Raw genomic sequence first — 20,062 nt, 5'->3', positions numbered from 1 at the left:
TTTGCTTATTTTTTCATATTCACGTTGATTGCCCCGTTAACAAAAATAACGAGGTCAAATGGAACTGCCGCTGCAATGACGCTAGCCAGGAATCATTTTGATAAAATTATGGTTAGAGCTTGTGATGCCAAATTTTTTGTTTTCTGGTTGGAAATATAATAAACTATAGCACGCCGAAATATATATGTGAGCGCCGACAGGACCAGCAATAATGCATGTCGTGCTCCACTTCCAGCCCCCTGTACCTTGGCTGATTTTTTTATCTTTGAATTGTATGAACTGATGTCCAAGTTTATATGGTTTCTACAACCGGTAAGCCGGCTGAAACTGATTTATTATAAGAAAAAATACTATACCATGACTGATAAGATAGATCAGTAAGTTTAAGCGAACAGGACGATCTGAGAGGGATTTATAAACAACGTAAGAAATCGTATGAATTGAATTGCCATTGCCAAATGAAAAAAAAACAGCAAATAACAGTAGCTGCAGTCCGGTACGGCAATATCCCTTTGTTTACGCATCGGCATGGCGCGCTGCTCTTTCCGGTCCACACGGACACGGCATGAGAAATAATATCTCGTACTACGCTTTGCTGGCAGCGACGACTAGCACGGGTCAACGGCCGCTCTCACAACTGATAGCTTTTTTTATTTTTGAGCAAATTCACAACGGATAGCTACGTCGTGGAGTTGTCTCGAGTTGAGTGAACTAGCAGGCAAACTGAACGAAATCCCCCGCGCGATTTTCAGGGAGGAAGACTGAAATAAGGATCGGATTCAGGAAATTGTTTTTCCGTCAGATTGGAGGGCTGACATGGCACGATGTAAGTTTTGAATTTTTGTTTAATGATACGTAGATCTACAATTAGTTCTGAAAAACCTAGATCTACAAGCATTTATTAAAATAATACTATTAAAAAAACAAAACAAGTGACGAGGGAGAGGACAACCAGCACTCTGCCAAAAAAAAACTACTCCCTGTCCACAAAATGAGAATAGGTGGGATTAAAAAAATTTCTATAATATAAAGGCTTATGGCATACTAGTTCACAACACTTAATCACTACTATTGGATTGTCATTTATGACATCGATCAGCTGAAAAGATACTTCCCCTTTTCCAAACAATAAGTTATTTTAGTTTTGTCCTAAGTGAAACGGTAATGCTTGTATCCGCACGTGACTCATGTCCGGACGCTCCTCATCCACTTATTCACGGACCCATCCTCACCCACTCATTCACGTACCCTGCCGCTCTGCACTGTGCGCCCCCGCTCACAGGACAACTCTGCTTGCCTGTGTCGCCCCAGCTCGGATGGACTCCGCCTGCGCCGCCCCCCACCTACGTCGGCCGCCATCGCGGGACGGATTCCGCTCGCCCGCGCCGCCCCCGCTCGTGGAATGGACTCCGCCTGCGCCGCTCGGCGGCGTTGCCACCACCCACACCGCTCGCCCACCGTCCGGACTTGCGCCTCCCATCGCGGCCGCGCTCCATCCACCTACCACGGCCACTGCCGAGGTCCGTGCCGCCGACGAGCTCTGCACCGGCGACCTCCAAGCACTCCGTGGCATCAAGCTCCGCACCAGCGTCGAGCTCCACAAGGACGAGCTCCATTCGTCCAAGCAGCAAGGTGACATTGCGCTGAAAGCACATGTTGCAAGCGTATGTTTCAAGTGTTTCAGTTGCTTTAGAGGTATGTTACAAGGGTTTTGTGTGGATGTTGCAAAACTTGATCGGGGATGTTGCAAATATTGCAATGGTTGTACACTTATGTTGCAAACATCTGTTCCTAATGTTTCATCTGTTTTTTCATACGCGTGTTGCAAGTGTATTTATGTGGATGTTGCATATGTTTCATGCATATGTTGCAAATGTTTTATCTGGATGTTTGCGTACGTGTTGCAATGGTTTTCAAGTGTTTCATGTGTTTTTTGCAAGTGTTTTCAGACGCATGTTTCAAATGTTTCATCTATCTTCAGACGTATGTTGCGAATGTTTCATCTGGATGTTAGATCGGGTGTTGCACATGTTGCAATGGCACCGGTGGCTGGCGGATAGCGGCCTACCGTGGGGCTTCGGCTCCTACCTCGCGCCTTCCTCGTGTGGTGTGTCTCGCCCTCTCCTCTCCCTTCCCTCCCTTTTCTTCCCTCCATCTGGTCGCGACAGTTCGAGCTCCGTGAGAAACCCAACCCGACAAGCACGCAAACGCCTATGGAGGTGGTGGCCCCGGTGGGCTAACAGTAGCGCGATGCTCGCGTAGTGGGCCTGGAGCAAGCTGAGGTCCGCGCCATCCGCTCGCTACGTGTGGGAAACAAGCAGCCGCAGGCGTCCGGACGCGGGCATCCGTCTGGATGTTTGGGCTCCAGTAACACCGTAAGTGAAATATCTTTAAGCTTGACTAAGGTTAGACAAAAAATGAATCAACATATATATTATATCAAATTAGTTTCATTGAATTCTACATGAAGCATGTCTTAATAGTGTATTTATTTGAACTAGTAGATGTCATATAGTTTTCTAAAGACTTATCAAAGGTAAAGACTGAGGGCAAGGGTAAGCGCATTATAATTTGAATTTATAAGAGAGTGGGGTTTAAGACTTATAGTCCACAAGCTACAATCTTGGTTGTCCTATCTGGATTCACACTAGATTGTAGTGTGTGGACTATTGGATTGTGAAAGGCCGATTGTAAAAGAACTGTCCCATTTGGATTAGCTAGAACTGTTAACACGCACAACCTGGTATAAGCTAACAACAGACACCTTGTGGGCTATAAAAGCTATATTGTAAAGGTGGAACAAAAGCTACACAATCTAGTGGGATCCAAACAAGTCCCTAATTGCACCATTGTGATAAAAAGAGTTTGATTGGGCCTTGGGAGGTATATATATGCACTATAGGGTACCGTCTGACATCGTAGATTATGTAGCACAAGAAATAACGGTCCAACTCCTTCAAAAATTAATTGCGAAGTGGAGGAGTTGTAGCTCCATCACAGTACTACTACAGTGAAGAAACCGGAGCCCGTCGGAGCCCTTGCAAACGGACCCTTAGTTCTTTCAAACCTCTAGCGCCTGGTCCGTGCACCAGTTGCGAAGATCATAGTCGATTGTCTTGCTTGAACCTTGATATTATCATCATTGTTTTGTGGTAATCTTGACTGCCTTAGCCCGGCGCATTTGACGAAAACACTACTTATGTCTACCCCTTTGATGGTTTAATCTTCTAAAAAATGGTTGTACTATATTCTTGATCCTGAGTTTGCTTTCCTGGATGAGACCCGACCCCTTTTTAGCTAAGGGGGTGTTTGGTTGCCCCTCCTAAATTTTAGTCGCTGTACCATCGGATGTTTGGACACATGCATGGAGTATTAAATATAGACTAATTATGAAACTAATTACATAGTTTACGACTAATTTGCGAGACGAATCTTTTGAGCCTAATTAGTCCATGATTTGACAATGTTTTGCTACATTAAACAGTGCTAATGACGGATTAATTAGGCCTAAAAATCATCTCGTGGAGTACCGACGAATTATGTAATTTATTTTTTTATTAGTATCCGAACACCCCATGCAACATCCTCCCGACACACCTCCTAAATTTTAGTAGCCGGATCCAAACACCCCCTAAGATGCTATGAGCCTACGGCCATGCATGTTCTTGGGAATTGATTCCCAAATTTATATACTCTTGCTGTGGTTTGGATGCAAGAAGCATTTTATATTCTCAGGTGATTCTCCATAATCCTTGCAAAACATACTAAAATCACTACTGGAATCTCGCATTTTTCTGTGTGTGCGAAAACACATAGAAAAATGCGAATACCGTCAGAAAAATATTTTTCTGACGGTGTACCCTCAGAAAAATATCCACAAAAATATAATGACAGAAAAATTCAATTGTTCTGTGTGTTCGTTGTCAGAAACAATTTTTCTGTGGGTGAACTAATTTGTCTGTGTGTTAATCCATACAGAAAAAAGAAATAAACGCACAGAAAAACACATGTTTTTTTCTGTCGGTCTAGGTGAACTCACAGAAAAATTCATTTCGCCCAGATTAAAAAAAATATTTCTGTGTAGCCAGCAGGAAAAAAGAGTTAAACACACAAAAAAATTATTTTAAAACAGTAGCAACATCATATTAAAATATATATTTTTCATACAGTACTTTCTGTGCATGACCAACAAAGTTTCATTCAAATAATACACAAATCAGTAGTTCATTATGAATGGAGTCAACACTTATGTCAAAAATAGACGACGACAGGCTGCCTCCACCTGCCCGTTGCCTGCCTGAGCCTGAGCCTAACCTCGGGGACAGGAGAAGGCCACCGGAGCTCTGCATTGCCAGCAGCAGCCCAGTCACAAGAAGCACGCACAATGTATTCTGAGTTCATTCAGGCTCGCGTGATGTGATTTACCTCGGTCTAGGACTCCGTCAGGAGCGGGACGACGGCTTCCGTCGTGCCTAGCCTGCTCATGCTGAGAACCTTCAATCAAAGACAGGCAATACAGATCAGCAGACGAGAGGATGGTAAGCCAGACAGCATGGAACAGAGGAATGGTGGTGGTGGTGAGCGAACCTTCACTTGCAGCTGGAGAAATTTGACGTATTCGATGATCTCTTCAAGCATGGATGCCTTGTCAGTCTGCACAGGATAAACGCAGGTTTCAGAAACTGATGTACTACAATCGACTGTTCTTTGACAAGAAATAGTCGAAGATGATGCAATCGAGTACCCTGTTGGAGTTTGGAACGAGCTCCTGTAAGTTCTTCAGTTGAAACCTTTTTCTGGCAAAAAAAAAACATTTATCCACTTGAATCTTCAGCATGGAATGGATTTTGTTACTTTTAACTTCGATTATTTTTTCCCTTCTAGCTTCTATTATTTCATCACACTTCCAAGTGCATTTTTATATATCAGTTTCCATATTAATATTTATTGTTGTTATTATTTTTGTATTCATCCTATAGAAGGAAAATTTGTACTCCCTCTTGTCCCTGTCAAAAGGAAACTTTGAGCAGGGACATAGGTTAAGAATTTGCAAATTGACAGATCCAGAAGAGAAATGACATGAATTCCCCCTCCTATTCAATTAATTTGGCTGGAAAGCTGAGAGTTGAAAGTATGTTTGGGTGTTATGCACAAATCCTTAGGACACAACAAAATAAACAAGGGAAAAAGAGGGTAACAAGCATCTAAATTAGGCACAAGCCTTATAATTTAGGATTAAAAAGAAAAACCAATACAGTTTGGAAATTGGCAGGACAGAATAATTATATACCTAAACAAAAGAATGTGCTATGCATTACTTCAAATGGATTAACTAGTTGCACAATACTATAGCTAATGTATCTTTTCTGTTTAGTAAGTGAAAATAAAAGAAATGCTTGAAAATTAAAGTACAAAAATGGAAGGTTAAGATAATTATAAAGCATATTACGTTATGATTCACTATCTTATTTGATACCTCCTGCCGAAACATAATAAAAGAAACACGAGTCATAATCTAGTAGATTTATTGATCAATTCAACAGTTCATCCCAAATATATAAAAAAGGACAATTTTCCTTAGCATACAGGTGATGAACTGACAATAACTCAAAGAATAGAATGCATTTTAATCCTATAAAGAATACTCGGTACAAATAACCTCTCTGCAGTCAATACACATGCTTCAGGCCAATAGGAAGAAGTACCTCAGATGGGTGTGTAGTGAGAAAGAATCCGACAGTAGGTGCAAACTCATTCCCATGCCTAAAAGTGTTCAGATTTTGGACAAATGGTCAGTGCACTATATTAAATGAAGACATGGCATTACAGATAAGGACATCAGAACACATTGCAAATGGAAGTAAACCAAATGGAGCATGCACACAAATACTCAACCATTTCACACAGCGCCAAACAGTTTTAAGAATGTTAAAAGGCCGGATGAAAACAATCAAGAGAAAGCGAAAGTGGTAGTAACTTGGCAGCTAACTTCCAGATGTCAAACTGCAAACCTAAGTACAGCGGCATGAACACTAGACTGCATGGTTTATATCAGCAATGCTTGTATCAGCACATCTACCATACACTTTCTATATCAGTTGACTTCAGTTTATTAATTGGACAATTATAAACACTAGGAGCATGCTTTCCTACGTGCACCAGTCCATTGAGCAATTCCTACAATTATAAACCTCTAGCTGAGAACATCCATTGAGCAATTCCTGTAGATCAGAGAAATTTACCACCAGTCCCCTACGTGCACCAAGAGAGTTGAGAGAAAGCACCCTGCGTCCATAGGAAAACGTGCATTCAATATCATAATAGCATACCGTACGACTGAAGTACCAATTCAAACAGAGCGGATGCTATACAAGCAAACAGTGAAGACATTGCAATTGACACAAGCAAGCCTCAGACGGCACACAGATCCATGTCATATGTGCCATGCCATTGTTTGCCGCAGGAAGCTTCACTCATCCTAGTAAAGCAGCAAACAGAACAAAATATCTTAAATTGCTATATCTACCTAAATGGAAATGAAAACTCACAAAATATTCCACTGATTGGGGAGGCTGGAGTAGTGGAGGTGGAGCGGCTGCAAAGCCAGCAGATAATTCATGGAGAAGTGCATGCTAAGGTGCAGGACAATTCCACTGATTGGGGCACTGAGAAGCCAACAGGCGAGGCAACTATATCTGGACAACCAGCTGAAATGGATACTTGGGCTGATAAGGGTGCTAAAATGGATTTAGATGCAGGTGATGATAATTGGGAGAAGTCATCCAACACTCCTGAGGCATCAAATAAAAATAAGAAAATACATGGGACAAAAGAAAAGGAGATGGAGGTGATGGTGCTTGGGAGAAGAAGTCTGATGATGGCCATGGCAATTGTGAATCACCCAAGAAGGATATTTTCATCTGTTTCGATTAACTTGCTTCTCATTTTCCTTGAAGAATCGTTTCTAGAATAGCTGCCAAATGGTTTTGAAGAAGTGATAGAGAATCACCAAAGAAACATTTTCAAGGAGAATTCGGATCTAAAATGTATTGAGGAGTTTTGAGGAGAACGTGAACCCTACCAAAGGAGCCCCTGCTGTAACTGATAATATATGTTTGAGTATTTATATAAATAAAAAGGGTAGGAGAGGGAGAGCTTCTTGTAAACATGGCAATGGTAGTTGAAATTGAGGAATTATTCATGTTGCAACAATATCCACTGTTTTTCTAGGGCCAGTATCCGTTGAATTTGGTGACTAGCGCTGCACGATTATTGGGGTGGGTGCTGCGTGGTGGAGACTCGAAGTCGTCGATGTGTGCTGCTAGCCTGCTAATGTACTAACAAGTGCTAACTGCGTTCGCACCTCACACTCATCATGTCCTTGTCAGCAACCAAGTTTCTCCGTAAAGGCTGCGAGGGTTGGACTTCAGGCTCCGTCCGGGCCTCCGGTCATGGCGAAATGGAACCCGCCGGGGCGGAAAACGGCAAAAAGATAACCAGTTGCGTGACGTCACGCAGAGAGTGAACTGAAGCTCTTGCACGATGATCCCCTCCCCTGTCCCCTGTATCAATTTCAATTCGACAAGAGGAATCGACGTAAATAAATAAAAATGAAATGCTGTAAAGCCAGCCTTTTTTGCTTGTCAAACTGATTGTGATCGGTGCGTGCGTGCGGCCGCGCGAGCAGCTTGAGCAACCGCGTGCGTGTGCGGGTCATGCCTGCCCAGCCATCCCAGTCGTCGCCGGCCGCAGGCCGGGTGACACCCTACTTCCTTCCTAGTAGTCTAAGCTACACGGCGGACGCCAGCGGCCAGCCGCAACCCACTACCACTAGCAGAGTATAATATTCCGCCAAGGATCCGTGGACCGAGCAGCAGCGTGAGCTCTGAGCAGAGCTACATCCTACATATACCCGTGGCCGGCCGCGCCATTTGTGCACACAAGCTTGGCAGACGCGCATCTCCCAAATCCCAGCCCAGCCTGCCCCCCGAACACACTTCTCTTGTCGTCGCAGCAGGGCAGCTAGCCAACTAGCATCCGCGCCATCCATCCGCCATGGCGCGCGGGGGAGAAGGCCTGCAGGTGCTCAGCGCGCTGGACGCGGCCAAGACGCAGTGGTACCACTTCACGGCCATCATCGTGGCCGGCATGGGCTTCTTCACGGACGCCTACGACCTCTTCTGCATCTCCCTCGTCACCAAGCTGCTGGGCCGCATCTACTACACGGACACCAGCAAGGACAACCCGGGCTCGCTCCCGCCCAACGTCGCCGCGGCGGTCAACGGCGTCGCCTTCTGCGGCACGCTGGCCGGTCAGCTCTTCTTCGGGTGGCTGGGCGACAAGCTCGGGCGGAAGAGCGTGTACGGGATGACGCTCATGCTCATGGTCATCTGCTCCATCGCGTCGGGCCTCTCGTTCGGCCACACCCCTACGGGGGTCATGGCCACGCTCTGCTTCTTCCGCTTCTGGCTCGGCTTCGGCATCGGCGGCGACTACCCGCTGTCGGCCACCATCATGTCCGAGTACGCCAACAAGAAGACACGCGGCGCCTTCATCGCGGCCGTCTTCTCCATGCAGGGCTTCGGCATCGTCGCCGGCGGCATTGTCACGCTCATCGTCTCCGCCGCCTTCCGCGCGGGGTACCCGGCCCCCGCGTACAAGGACAACCACTTCAACTCCACCGTGCCGCAGGCCGACTTCGTGTGGCGCATCATCCTCATGCTGGGCGCCGCGCCGGCGGTGCTCACCTACTACTGGCGGATGAAGATGCCCGAGACGGCGCGCTACACGGCGCTGGTGGCCAAGAACGCCAAGCAGGCCGCGGCCGACATGTCCAAGGTGCTCCAGACGGAGATCGTGGACGAGCAGGAGAAGCTGGACGAGATGGTCACCGCCGAGAGCAACACCTTCGGCCTCTTCTCCAGGCAGTTCGCGCGCCGCCACGGGCTCCACCTCGTCGGCACCGCCACCACCTGGTTCCTGCTCGACATCGCCTTCTACAGCCAGAACCTGTTCCAGAAGGACATCTTCACAGCCATCAACTGGATCCCCAAGGCCAACACCATGAGCGCCCTCGAGGAGGTGTTCCGCATCTCGCGCGCACAGACGCTGATCGCGCTCTGCGGCACCGTGCCGGGGTACTGGTTCACCGTCGCGCTCATCGACGTCATCGGACGCTTCGCCATCCAGCTGCTGGGATTCTTCATGATGACCGTCTTCATGCTCGGCCTCGCCATCCCCTACCACCACTGGACCACGCCGGGGAACCACATCGGCTTCGTCGTCATGTACGCCTTCACCTTCTTCTTCGCGAACTTCGGGCCCAACAGCACCACCTTCATCGTGCCGGCCGAGATCTTCCCGGCGCGGCTGCGGTCCACCTGCCACGGCATCTCCGCCGCCTCGGGGAAGGCCGGCGCCATCATCGGCGCCTTCGGGTTCCTGTACGCGGCGCAGAACCAGGACAAGAGCAAGGCGGACGCCGGGTACCCCGCGGGCATCGGCGTGCGCAACTCGCTCTTCGTCCTCGCTGTCTGCAACATGCTCGGATTCGCCCTCACCTTCCTCGTGCCGGAGTCCAAGGGCAAGTCGCTCGAGGAGATGTCCGGTGAGGCTGACGACGCCGAGGAGGAGGCCGTCGGCACCCGCGCGGTGCGGCCGTCGGAGACCCAGATGGTGTAGAATCGTCGAACGTGACGACGCGTGCACACGGGTTCTGGTTGTTCTTCCTGCGCTGCACATGGGCAGACGTGTGTAGGCGATACTTGGCCAGCCAGGCCGGGCACGATGGGCCGGTACTCGTCTGGCACTAATAAGCACGCCCAGGCATAGCACGGCCCGCTCACATCGTGCACGTACCTGGCACGGCCCGATCGTAATGCCGTGTCTGGGCCGCCATATCGGCCCGTAGTGCTGGCCTAGGCACGGCATGGATAATGGGTCGGCACGAAGTTGGCCTGTTTATTATATGCCGTAAGATGTCTTATATTCTTTCTCCACCGTTAAATGCATCTGATGGATAAACCCTAGACATAAAATCTCCGTCCCTCTGTCGAGTGCCCCGTCCCCGCCGCCGCGTTCCTTCCTCCACCTGATGCCCGATCTCTCTCGTCCTCCACCCGATGCTCCCACGGCGGCACGGTGACCTCCATGCGGCAGCGCGGCGACCTCGGCGCACCGGCGTAGACGTGCTGTAGCTCGAGGTGCGCTCGCACGGCCAGGGGCGCGTCCCCGCGGCGGCGGTACTCGGCCAAGGCGCTTCCCCACGGCGGCAGGGGCGAGCTGGCGCGTCGGCGATGGTGGTGTGCCCGCATGAAGATGCTGCTACGGATCGACGGCGTCAGTCCATGGTGACGGGCCGGCATGGCCTCCGTGGGCTGTCGTGCCTATCAGCACGGCACGGCACGGCTGAGTCCTCATAGTGCCGTGCCTGGACCAGGATGCCGACACGGTGGCACAACACGGCACGACGCCGTGCGCCCGTGCCCCGCCGTGCCATGCCTGAACCTACCAGTGCCGTGCCGTGGCTGGGCGGCCCGTTTGGCCATGTAACGCCGGCCGGTTCAATTGTTTTTGTTTTTCCACGTACAAGTCAAGCCTGCTGCCTCTGTTTCGCTGTGCAGTAGTAGTTCGTATGTGGTGCAGGTGCATGTGTTATTATACTTATATATAGGCGGGAAAGTAAGTGAATGTACGCTCGTATATCCAACCTTAATCGGTTACTTTTAGCAACTCCAGCTAAGACGGTCAAATCAGGGCATTACTACATCAATTCAAACTATACTATTAGTATTTCACACAAATAATCCAAATTCAAACTCACTAATTTAAATACAACAATTCAAATTTTAATTTAGTTTTAAACGACATGATCCATTGCATCATCAAGTCCACAAACAACACATGGTCCACAGATATGGGGCATATCGATGCAATTTGTGTCCTCATTGGCTCATTGCGCCATACCTCACAGGAGAGACGCCTACATGTGCTCCGGATTGGCCGACACGCGTATACAGTATTTGCTTTTCTACGGCCCTGTTCACTCGAACTTATCAGCCGTACCATTTCAGCGAAATAATAGTATTTTTCTTTCACAACAAATCAGTATCAGCCGTTTTTCCAGCCAGCCAAACAGGGCTACATGTGGTCCACATTGTCCGGCCCACAAGGCCACAAATAATTGGACCAAAAGAGTTCAAGCTTGACAATACCATGATAGAAAATGTTGGTTTTTAGTTGGGCTTAGTCTAATTTTATTCAATTTAAATCAAATAATATTTAATGCTCAAATTAAATGTTAGATGAAATAAGGTCCCGTATGAGATTATATAGTAGTGCTAGGGCGTCCCCGTTCCTAGATAGCTAGTCTAAGAAGAATTCTATTGGCTATCAGGGGAAGAGATTAAATAGCTAGCGACTCCTAAATAGCTGGTCTAGCATGATTTTCTAGATACAACTATCTCACAACTCAAATAACTCTCCACTACAATGTCTTTTTTATTATTTCTAAGCCAATCTAGATAGCTATTTGAAAGTTTCCATTGAGAACGCCCTTAGGAATCGAATGCTAGAAAATTATTCTAATTTAATAGGTGATGCTAGCTAATTGATGCGAGATCCAAGAAAGATTCTGGAGTTACGGTAGTGCTAGTGTCCGCCCCGCGCTCAGACACCTGCGCTGCACTCCGTTTCCCACGCTCGGGCTAGCACGTCCCGCTTCGAGCCTGCATTTCGTGTGCCCACGCGGTGTGCCGCCAGACCACGCACAGGGACCGCTCGCGCCCTCTCACACTCGATCTACTTTAGCAACGTCTAAATGAAACACTTGCAACATACGTCTGAAACACTTGTAAAACATAAAAAAAAACTTGAAAACATGTGTTGTCATTGCAAACATCAAGATGAAACACTTGCAACATACGTATAAAAACACCTGAAACACTTGCATATATATGCAACATCCCAATCTAGTTTTGCAACATCTAAATGAAACACTTGCAACATACATCTGAAAGAGATGAAACATTTGGAACATACACTTGAAATATATGTGTATAGCCCATTGCAACATGTGCAACATCCCGATCTACTTTTGCAACATCCTTATGAAACACTTGCAACATACCTCTAAAACATCTGAAACATTTGAAATGTACGCTTGCAACATGCATCGTATCTCGGTGCGGCCTCCTCTACCATCTACATCGAGGAGTCGTAGCCGCCGCAGAAGGCGAGGTTGGAGGGCTTCCGCACCAGGGCCTGACGCTTCTCCTTGCGCGGCGGCCTTAGTTACTAGCAGGCGGCTGACGGAGCGGTCGCCACGTGTGGGCGCGGTGGTGCCCACGCCGTCAAGCGAAGCGGGCCACAGAGCAGAAGTAGCGGCAGGAAGCAGTGGGGCGGCACGATGGAATAGGAGGAGTAGCGCGGGGTGACCGTCGACGGTGGAGCGGGCCGCAGAGCAGCAGCAGGCGGGGTGACCATCGACGCGCGGAGCAGGTCTCTCATCTCCTTCTCCTTTTTCTTATCCAACCGACATGGAAGAGACGGAAGCCGCACGGATATTCCATAATAAAAAAAAGAGCAGGCGCATAGCAGAGGTCTATTGGGCTGGTATGCGAGCCCACGAATGGATGCCCGGACGGACAGACGCCTTGCATGTAGCATTTCCTGGACGAGCCAAGGATCAAACAACATTGGTCTACCACTCTATTACCGTGTGCAAAGATTGAATATGGACATATGGTAGAAAGCCACAAAATGTGTTGTTTAGGAAAACCGTCTAGGAATGCAATTATTTTTTCAATCGTTTTGGCCATTATTTGGATCAGTCCAAAACTAAATTGATTGAGCATTTGAGCTAAGCTAGATTTTTAAGAAGGGGTGTGGCGTCAAAGAGTGGAATATATATATATATATATATATATACTAGGTTTGATTAAGGACTTCTTTATATATATATATATATATATATATATATATATATATATATATATATATAAGTCCTTAATCAAACCTAGTATTACCCGTTTACCATTGGTGTCACCATTTTCATCCTTACCTGCTAGTACTAAACTTTTTTTATAACAGTGGGAAGAGGGTTTAATAGAAATCTCGCAACAGCTTAGTCACTTGTACAAGTGGTTTGTTGTTTCGTTCTTCAAATAATACAATGCCAGACCAAATATACATTTGGCACTACATGCATGTCACAAGCTCACAAATAGAGCATTGATAAGATGAAAAAGCTCATACTTTTGTTAGGAACAATTCAAACTTTTATTACAACTTATATTAAAGAAAAGTAATGATAATATCAAAAAGTTGTCCAAAAATTCTTTAAACTGGCATGGGGTCATATTATGGGTGCATAATCTTGAATTAATAAAAATAGAAGATTTTACTAAAGTTAGCATATACATTGTTCAGAAATGGATGCATCTTTCACAAAGTTTCAGATAACCTAGGGCAAACTTTGAAGTTTGTACATCTCAAAACCTTTTCTAGCTCACACACTTTTACCCATATTAACAAATCTGAGTTTGCACTTATTATGCAGAAAATTGCATTTTTATAATTTTCAAATAATTAATGAATCAAGGAGCACTTCTGAAGGAACATGCAAATTTTTTTATCTTATATAAACAAATACATTTTTTTTAAATGTAAGAGACTACATATACATTGTTGTGAATGATTTTCAATACTTTTTAACTAATTTATTATCTTCTACAGTTTAAATGATTTTGTACGTGCTTAGGAAATTGTAATTTTTTTTGGGTGCCAACCGCCTAGGAAATTGCATAACAACCCTCATGAAAATTATAATTTCCTTGGCAGTTTAGAATAACACTCAAGAAAATTCAAATTTTCCTTGGCGGTCAAGAATAGCAGTCAAGAAAATGATAATTTCCTTCAAGGTTTAATTGACACTCAAGTAAATACTTAATTTTCTTGATGCATCCTATAAACCTCTCAAGGAATATACCTTTCTTGGAGGTTTACTAGCATTACCAAGGAAACTATATATTTTTGGGTGATCCAGTTTGGGCCTTTAAGAAAAATTTTGGCCTCAAGGCAATTCAGATATCTGATAGTGTATGTATGTCATCTCCGAGATGCGGCGAGAAACAAATATTTCAAATGTGGCCGGAAAATAACAAATGGGAGGAAACTTTCAAATTTTTGAAAAACATTTTTAGAGACAGCCACGAAACATTATCACATTGTGGAGACGCATTTCCACATGCGGTCAACCAAGCCGTACGTAGAAATCTGTTTATGTCGCCTCTAAAAACACTTTTTATAGTAGTGTTAGGAATCGAATGCTAAAAGTAGAAAATTATTCTGTTTTAATATGAGAGGCTAGCTAATTGATGTGACATCCAAGAAACATTATGGAAATTGATCTCCCTACGATGACATCAGCAGAAGATATGGACTTATGGACGAGCCAAGGATCAAACAAGATTGGTCTATCACTCTATTACCGTGTGCAAAGATTGAATATGGACATATGGTAGAAAGACGCAAAATCTGTTGTTTAGCGTCTAGGAATGCAACTATTCTTTTTAGGCCTCTTCGGTTGGGTGGGAACAATTCCCAGCCGGAGACTTCCTTCGATAATTTACGTGACATCTTAACGTTTCCGGCCCGGAATGGCCTAGAACGGTGGTAACCGAACGGGGCCTTAATCGTTTTGGCAATTGGATCAATCCAAAACTAAATTGACTGAGCTAAGCTAGATTTTCAAGAAGGGGAGTGGCTTAAAAGAGGGCAATATAAAAAACGAAGTCCCAATCAAACCCACTACCCAATTACTATTGGTGTCACCATCATCCTTACCTGCTACAAGTATTAAACTTTTTCTTATAACAGTGGGAAGAGGGCTTTAATAGAAATCTCGAATTCATTTCAACAACTTAGTCACTTGTACAAGCGGTTTGTCGTTTTACTCTACAAATCATACAATATGCCAGACCAAATATACATTTAGCACTACCATGTCACAACTCACAAGCTCACAAATAGAGCACTCCGTATCATGCATAAAACAGCAAAGCACATATACTACCTGCGCAACGGTGGATCATATGCAAATCAGAAAAGGTCGCATACATGTATTCGTTTCGTTCTTAAGAGGTCAAGCGGTCGCCTCCTCGTCGTCAACGGTCTCCTTGGATATCTCTTCAAGTGACAATCCCTTGGACTCTGGCACCAGCAGCGTCATGATCATCCCAAGGAAGTTGGTGCCGGCTAGCACGAAGAGCGCATTGCCGATGCCGATACCGGGCGAGTAGCCGGCCTCCGGCTTGTGCGGGTCCTGCGCAGCGTACAGGAACCCGAACGCGCCGATGATGGCACCGGCCTTGCCAGCCGCGGCCGATATGCCGTGGCACGTGGACCGCAGCCGCGCTGGGAAGATCTCAGCCGGCACGATGAAGGTGGTGCTGTTGGGCCCGAAGTTTGCGAAGAAGAAGGTGAAGCCGTACATGACGACGAATCCGGTGTGGTGGCCGGCGGTGGTCCAGTGATGGTACGGCGCGGCGAGGCCGATCATGAAGACGGTCATCATGAAGAAGCCCATGAGCTGGATGGTGAAGCGGCCGATGATGTCTATGAAGAAGACGGTGAACCAGTAGCCCGGGATGGTGCCGCAGAGCGCGATGAGCGCCTGCGCGCGCGCGATGCGGAACACCTCCTCGACCGCGTTCATGGTCTTGGCCGGCGGGATCCACCCGACCTTGGAGAAGATGTCCTTCTGGAACAGGTTCTGGCTGTAGAAGGCAATGTCCAGGAGGAACCACGTGCTGGTGGTGCCCAGCAAGTGGAGCCCGTGCCGGCGCACGAACTGCGCCGAGAAGAGGCCCCACTCGTTGCTGCCGCTGCTGGCCTGGCGCTCGGCGCGGTCCAGGTCCTCCTCGATCTCCGAGTTGAGCACCTTGGACATGTCCGCCGCGGCCTGCTTGGCGTTGCGCGCGATGAGCGCCGTGTACCGCGCCGTCTCCGGCATCTTCATGCGCCAGTAGTAGGTGAGCGCGGCCGGGATGGTGCCGAACATGAGGATGATCCGCCACACGTAGTCGGCCTCGGGGACGAGCGACGCCGCGGGGTTGTCCTGGTACGACGGCGCCGGGTACGAGTTCCGGAAGACGCTGGACACCACGAGCGCCACGATGGCGCCGAAGAGGATGCCGAAGCCCTGCATGGCGAACACGGCCGCGATGAAGGCGCCGCGGGTCTTCTTGTTGGCGTACTCGGACATGATGGTCGCCGACAGCGGGTAGTCGCCGCCTATGCCCAACCCGAGCCAGAAGCGGAAGAAGCAGAGCGTGGAGATGACACCCTTGGGGGTGTGGCCGAACGAGAGGCCCGACGCGATGGAGCAGAGCACCATGAGGATGAGCGTGAAGCCGTACACACTCTTGCGGCCGAGCTTGTCGCCGAGCCAGCCGAAGAAGAGCTGGCCGGCCAGCGTGCCGCAGAGCGCGACGCCGTTCACGGCCGCGGACACGTTGGGCGGCAGGGTGCCGGGGCTGGGGCTGTTGGGCTCCGTGTAGTAGATGCGCCCCAGCAGCTTGGAGACGAGGGAGATGCAGAAGAGGTCGTAGGCGTCCGTGAAGAAGCCCATACCGGCGATCACGATGGCCATGAAATGGTACCACTGCGTCTTCGCCTGGTCCAGCGCCGTCAGAACTTTGAGCTGCTCGCTATCGCCAGCCATGGTCGCTGCCGCACGCTGTGTCCACTCAACGGCTAGCTAGTTCCCCTTTCTCGACGAGCTGCAATATGTATCTGCAACGCAATTATATAGATAGAAGCTGGTATCAGAGAGTGAGCTTTCACTTGCGGACTTGCTCTTCAGAGTTGGGGTCAGTGGTGAGCCCAAGCTGAAGTTTCTCGCAAAACTAGGGACATACTCTATGTTGCTGCCTTTTCTTGGAACATACTGGAATTATTGAAGGAAAATCTTAGTCGATGAAAACGAAAACTCGATTTAAAACTGGGGCTTGAATTGAGAAGGATGTTTTTTTTATATATAATCCTATCATTGTCAATGGTGGTTAGATGGATAGGGTTAGTAAGCAGTTGCATGCACGTTGACACAGTAATCATGTGTTGCAGGTAAGTAAAGATGCTCTTTAGCTAGTAATTTACATGTGACTGCTGAGTAGGTGAAACTCATCTTCCCAAGCAGCATAGATAGAAAGGGACGTATTTTGAACAATACAAAACCGCTAAAGGTGTACCTTTTCTGAAGAACAAAAGGTTAACTGAATGGAATCTCTAGAGAACTGCTGCAAAAGGTGCATCTTTCTTACGAACTGTTGCTATGCGTTTCTCAGCACAACTGCAGTCATACTCATGCAACAACTCTAAATTTCTCAAAGCTACTATGGTCTTCTAACTAAACTCCAAACATCATCATGAAACAAAATCAGCATCGCGCACCTTTGCGAGGGAAATTGCAGAAGATGCAAAGAGGCGACTTTCAGCGTTTGAACAAGAATGGAAAAGTGTTAAGCAACACTGTCGGAATCACGTCACTAAATAGGCAAGGTTTATCCTAGGAATATACCTGATGCTCTTACTAACTAGCGTCACCTGGGCTTTATATAATCCTAGTCAACTACGGCCAATGCCGCGTTCCAAGTATCATAACAAGTTAACCGCTCAGCACGAACTTGAATACACATCAAACGCCATTTATAATGTGCAGAGAAGGATTCCGTTTCCAGCTTCCAGCAGTGTGTTGTGCGAAATATCCGATCATAGTCGTCTGGGTGCTATGCTATTGAGCCGAAGTGACTCTTTATGTGCGAATATGCTTTGCTTACTTGCCTCCCTGCTCAACAGCTGTCCACACTAAACAAAAACAAATGCCAACTATTTGTCAATCCGCCAAATGTAAGTGAAACTCTTAGATAACTCTATGCCTCAGACCACCTATTCGTCAGTATATTGTTCATTCTGTTCGTCCCTTAGGGTACGTACAATGGAGATGCTTGAAAACATACTGATACAGTATATGTTATATGTGATCACAATTTTGGAACTACCGGTTGTGTGATGATACAATGATACATACACACCCTGGCAAAGAAATTATGGCGCAACTAGGGTTAGATTATGTAGCTAGAAAACATTCTCTAGCACTTGTTGCACTCAACTTGTCTAGACACAATATCCAGCTTTGTATGGGCCATCAATCAGTCTCTCACAAGGTAGGCCATTGACTGAGCTTAGCTTGCTTGGTGTTCATGCATCTTGACAGCACGATGTTAGAGCTAATGTGCTGTTTAACATGCCTACCATGCCAAGTGGCCAACCTTCTGCTAAAAGGAAAGGCCAACTACTCCAAATAGTATTACAATGTAAACCACTCTATAAGTTTTTTTCTTCTTTTTTTTTTAAAAAAAAAAATTGCACAAAAAAACTGCAAGCCGAGGTTCGGTGGTTTCCAAATACCCATCATGCATTATAATTCATTTCAGTATTATCACCTGCATGTTTCATGTGTTTTCAGATTCCCTCCTATGCCCATTGACTGCTTGTTAGGGCCAAGCGGTATTTGAGAACACATAAACCTTGTAGGCATCAGAGGAAGGAATTAAGATGTGGGTGGTTTTTTTTATTAAAAAAATCCTACTTTGCAGGTGTATTTTGTATTTTTTTAATTCTTTTTTGTTTTTTTATTATTGAACTAAATGTGAACCCAGAATGCTTAGTTTCCACAACAGGCGTAAGAAACCAAATACATTGTGATTATTTGCTTAGCACATTGGATGACTTTAAGAAAAGAAAAAAATACCTTGCAATGAAATGTCCATGCTTGAGGATTTAACTTTGTGGAACTAGGTTGAGAAGCCTGTTGAGAGGAGCTTCAACTCTTCGGTCACCCTGCTATTCAGACGAAGTGACTGTTTATGTGCGAATCGAATATGCTTCACCTACTTGCCTGGCCTGCTCATCAGCTGCCCGCACCTAAACAAAAACAAATGGCCACCTATTTGTCAATATCTGACAATTGTAAATGAAACTTACATAACTCTATATGCTATCTGGCCACCAATTTGTCAGTACACATTGTTCATTTTATCTGTCCCTTAGGGTACGTACAATGGAGATGCTTGAAAACATGCTGATACATACGCGATCGCAATTTTGTGGAACTACCGAACCTATAACAAGAGATGATTACTTTGAAAGCTTAAACTAGTTTTGCGAAGGAAAATCAACTGTGGCATCACCTATATAAAACAAATGTGTCGATGGTTCATACACCTGGCAAAGAAATTATGGCACAACTTGGGTTAGATTATGTAGCTAGAAAGCATTCTTTAGCACTTGTTGCACTTAACTTGCCTAACACAATATCAACTCAAATATCAAGTTCTGTATGGGCCATGAACCAGTTTCTCACAAGGTAGGCCACTGATTTGAGCTTAGCTTGCTTGATGTTCATCTTGACGGCACGATGCATGTTACTATGCTAGAGCTAATGTGCTGTTTAACGTGCCTACCATGCCAAGTGGCCAACCTTCTGCTTGTTATATATCTAGCACAAGGGGCAAGTGGTATTTGAGAACACATAAAACTTGAAGGAGTCAGAGAAAGGAAATAAAATGTATGTGGTTTCCTTTTTTATATAAAAAAATGAAACCCTAGGTGGATTTTGCAATTTTCCATTCCCTTTTTGATTTGAACTAAATGTGAACCCAAAATGCCTAGTCTCCACAACAGCGTAAGAAACCAAATACATTTCGATATAGCTAGTTCATTTTTATTAGCACATTGGATGACTTAAGAAAAGTTACCTTGTAATGAAATGTCCATGCTTTAGGATTTATCTTTAGCTGAGAAGCCTGTTGAGAGAAGCTTCAACTCTTCGGTACTAGGGTGGCTTGTACTTTCCAAAGTTTTCTGTTGTTCTGTAAGCTGAAGCTCAAGCACTCAAACAAGACCATTATTTAATGCCGGTTAGGGATCACTTAGAAAAATCATGATTCAGAACTTGCAGAAAAATAAATAGAAGGGATGAAACTTTGAAATAAACTTGAAC

The 20,062-nt window shown here is 46.2% G+C and overlaps 3 protein-coding genes across 4 annotated transcripts in view; 1 reads left to right on the top strand and 2 right to left on the bottom strand.

Moving 5' to 3' along the window:
* Window positions 1-4,288: 4,288 nt before the first annotated feature.
* Window positions 4,289-20,062, bottom strand: part of LOC136536627 (transcription factor LRL3-like) — a 172,086-nt gene continuing 156,312 nt past the window's right edge. Inside the window, exons 1-5 of the mRNA XM_066528856.1 lie at window positions 6,192-6,438; window positions 5,706-5,763; window positions 4,745-4,796; window positions 4,588-4,653; window positions 4,289-4,494 (exon numbers count right to left, since the gene is read on the bottom strand). Of these exons, the coding sequence (XP_066384953.1) occupies window positions 4,432-4,494; window positions 4,588-4,653; window positions 4,745-4,796; window positions 5,706-5,763; window positions 6,192-6,207 (255 nt within the window). The 5' untranslated portion in view covers window positions 6,208-6,438 and the 3' untranslated portion in view covers window positions 4,289-4,431. Of the gene's footprint in view, window positions 4,495-4,587; window positions 4,654-4,744; window positions 4,797-5,705; window positions 5,764-6,191 lie in introns of the transcript that reaches the window.
* Window positions 7,838-10,693, top strand: LOC136536590 (probable inorganic phosphate transporter 1-8). The gene has a single exon (XM_066528834.1). The coding sequence runs from the start codon at window positions 8,056-8,058 to the stop codon at window positions 9,679-9,681; it is 1,626 nt and encodes a 541-aa protein (XP_066384931.1). The 5' UTR covers window positions 7,838-8,055; the 3' UTR covers window positions 9,682-10,693.
* On the bottom strand, window positions 14,908-19,959 carry LOC136536598 (probable inorganic phosphate transporter 1-3). Of its 2 annotated transcripts, none has more exons than XM_066528839.1 (3): window positions 19,818-19,959; window positions 18,812-18,984; window positions 14,908-17,865 (listed from the first exon to the last, which is right to left on the bottom strand). In XM_066528839.1, the coding sequence occupies exon 3, from the start codon at window positions 16,721-16,723 to the stop codon at window positions 15,143-15,145; it is 1,581 nt and encodes a 526-aa protein (XP_066384936.1). In that variant the 5' UTR covers window positions 16,724-17,865; window positions 18,812-18,984; window positions 19,818-19,959; the 3' UTR covers window positions 14,908-15,142. The 2 variants fall into 2 exon arrangements, with proteins under 2 accessions (XP_066384936.1, XP_066384941.1); XM_066528844.1 differs by having other exon boundaries at window positions 14,908-16,794.

Source organism: Miscanthus floridulus, chromosome 1, assembly GCF_019320115.1.
Source record: "Miscanthus floridulus cultivar M001 chromosome 1, ASM1932011v1, whole genome shotgun sequence".
NCBI classification, from domain to species: Eukaryota; Viridiplantae; Streptophyta; class Magnoliopsida; order Poales; family Poaceae; genus Miscanthus; species Miscanthus floridulus.
Note: the sequence above shows the minus strand (reverse complement) of the source record. Positions and strands in the feature narration are given on the sequence as shown.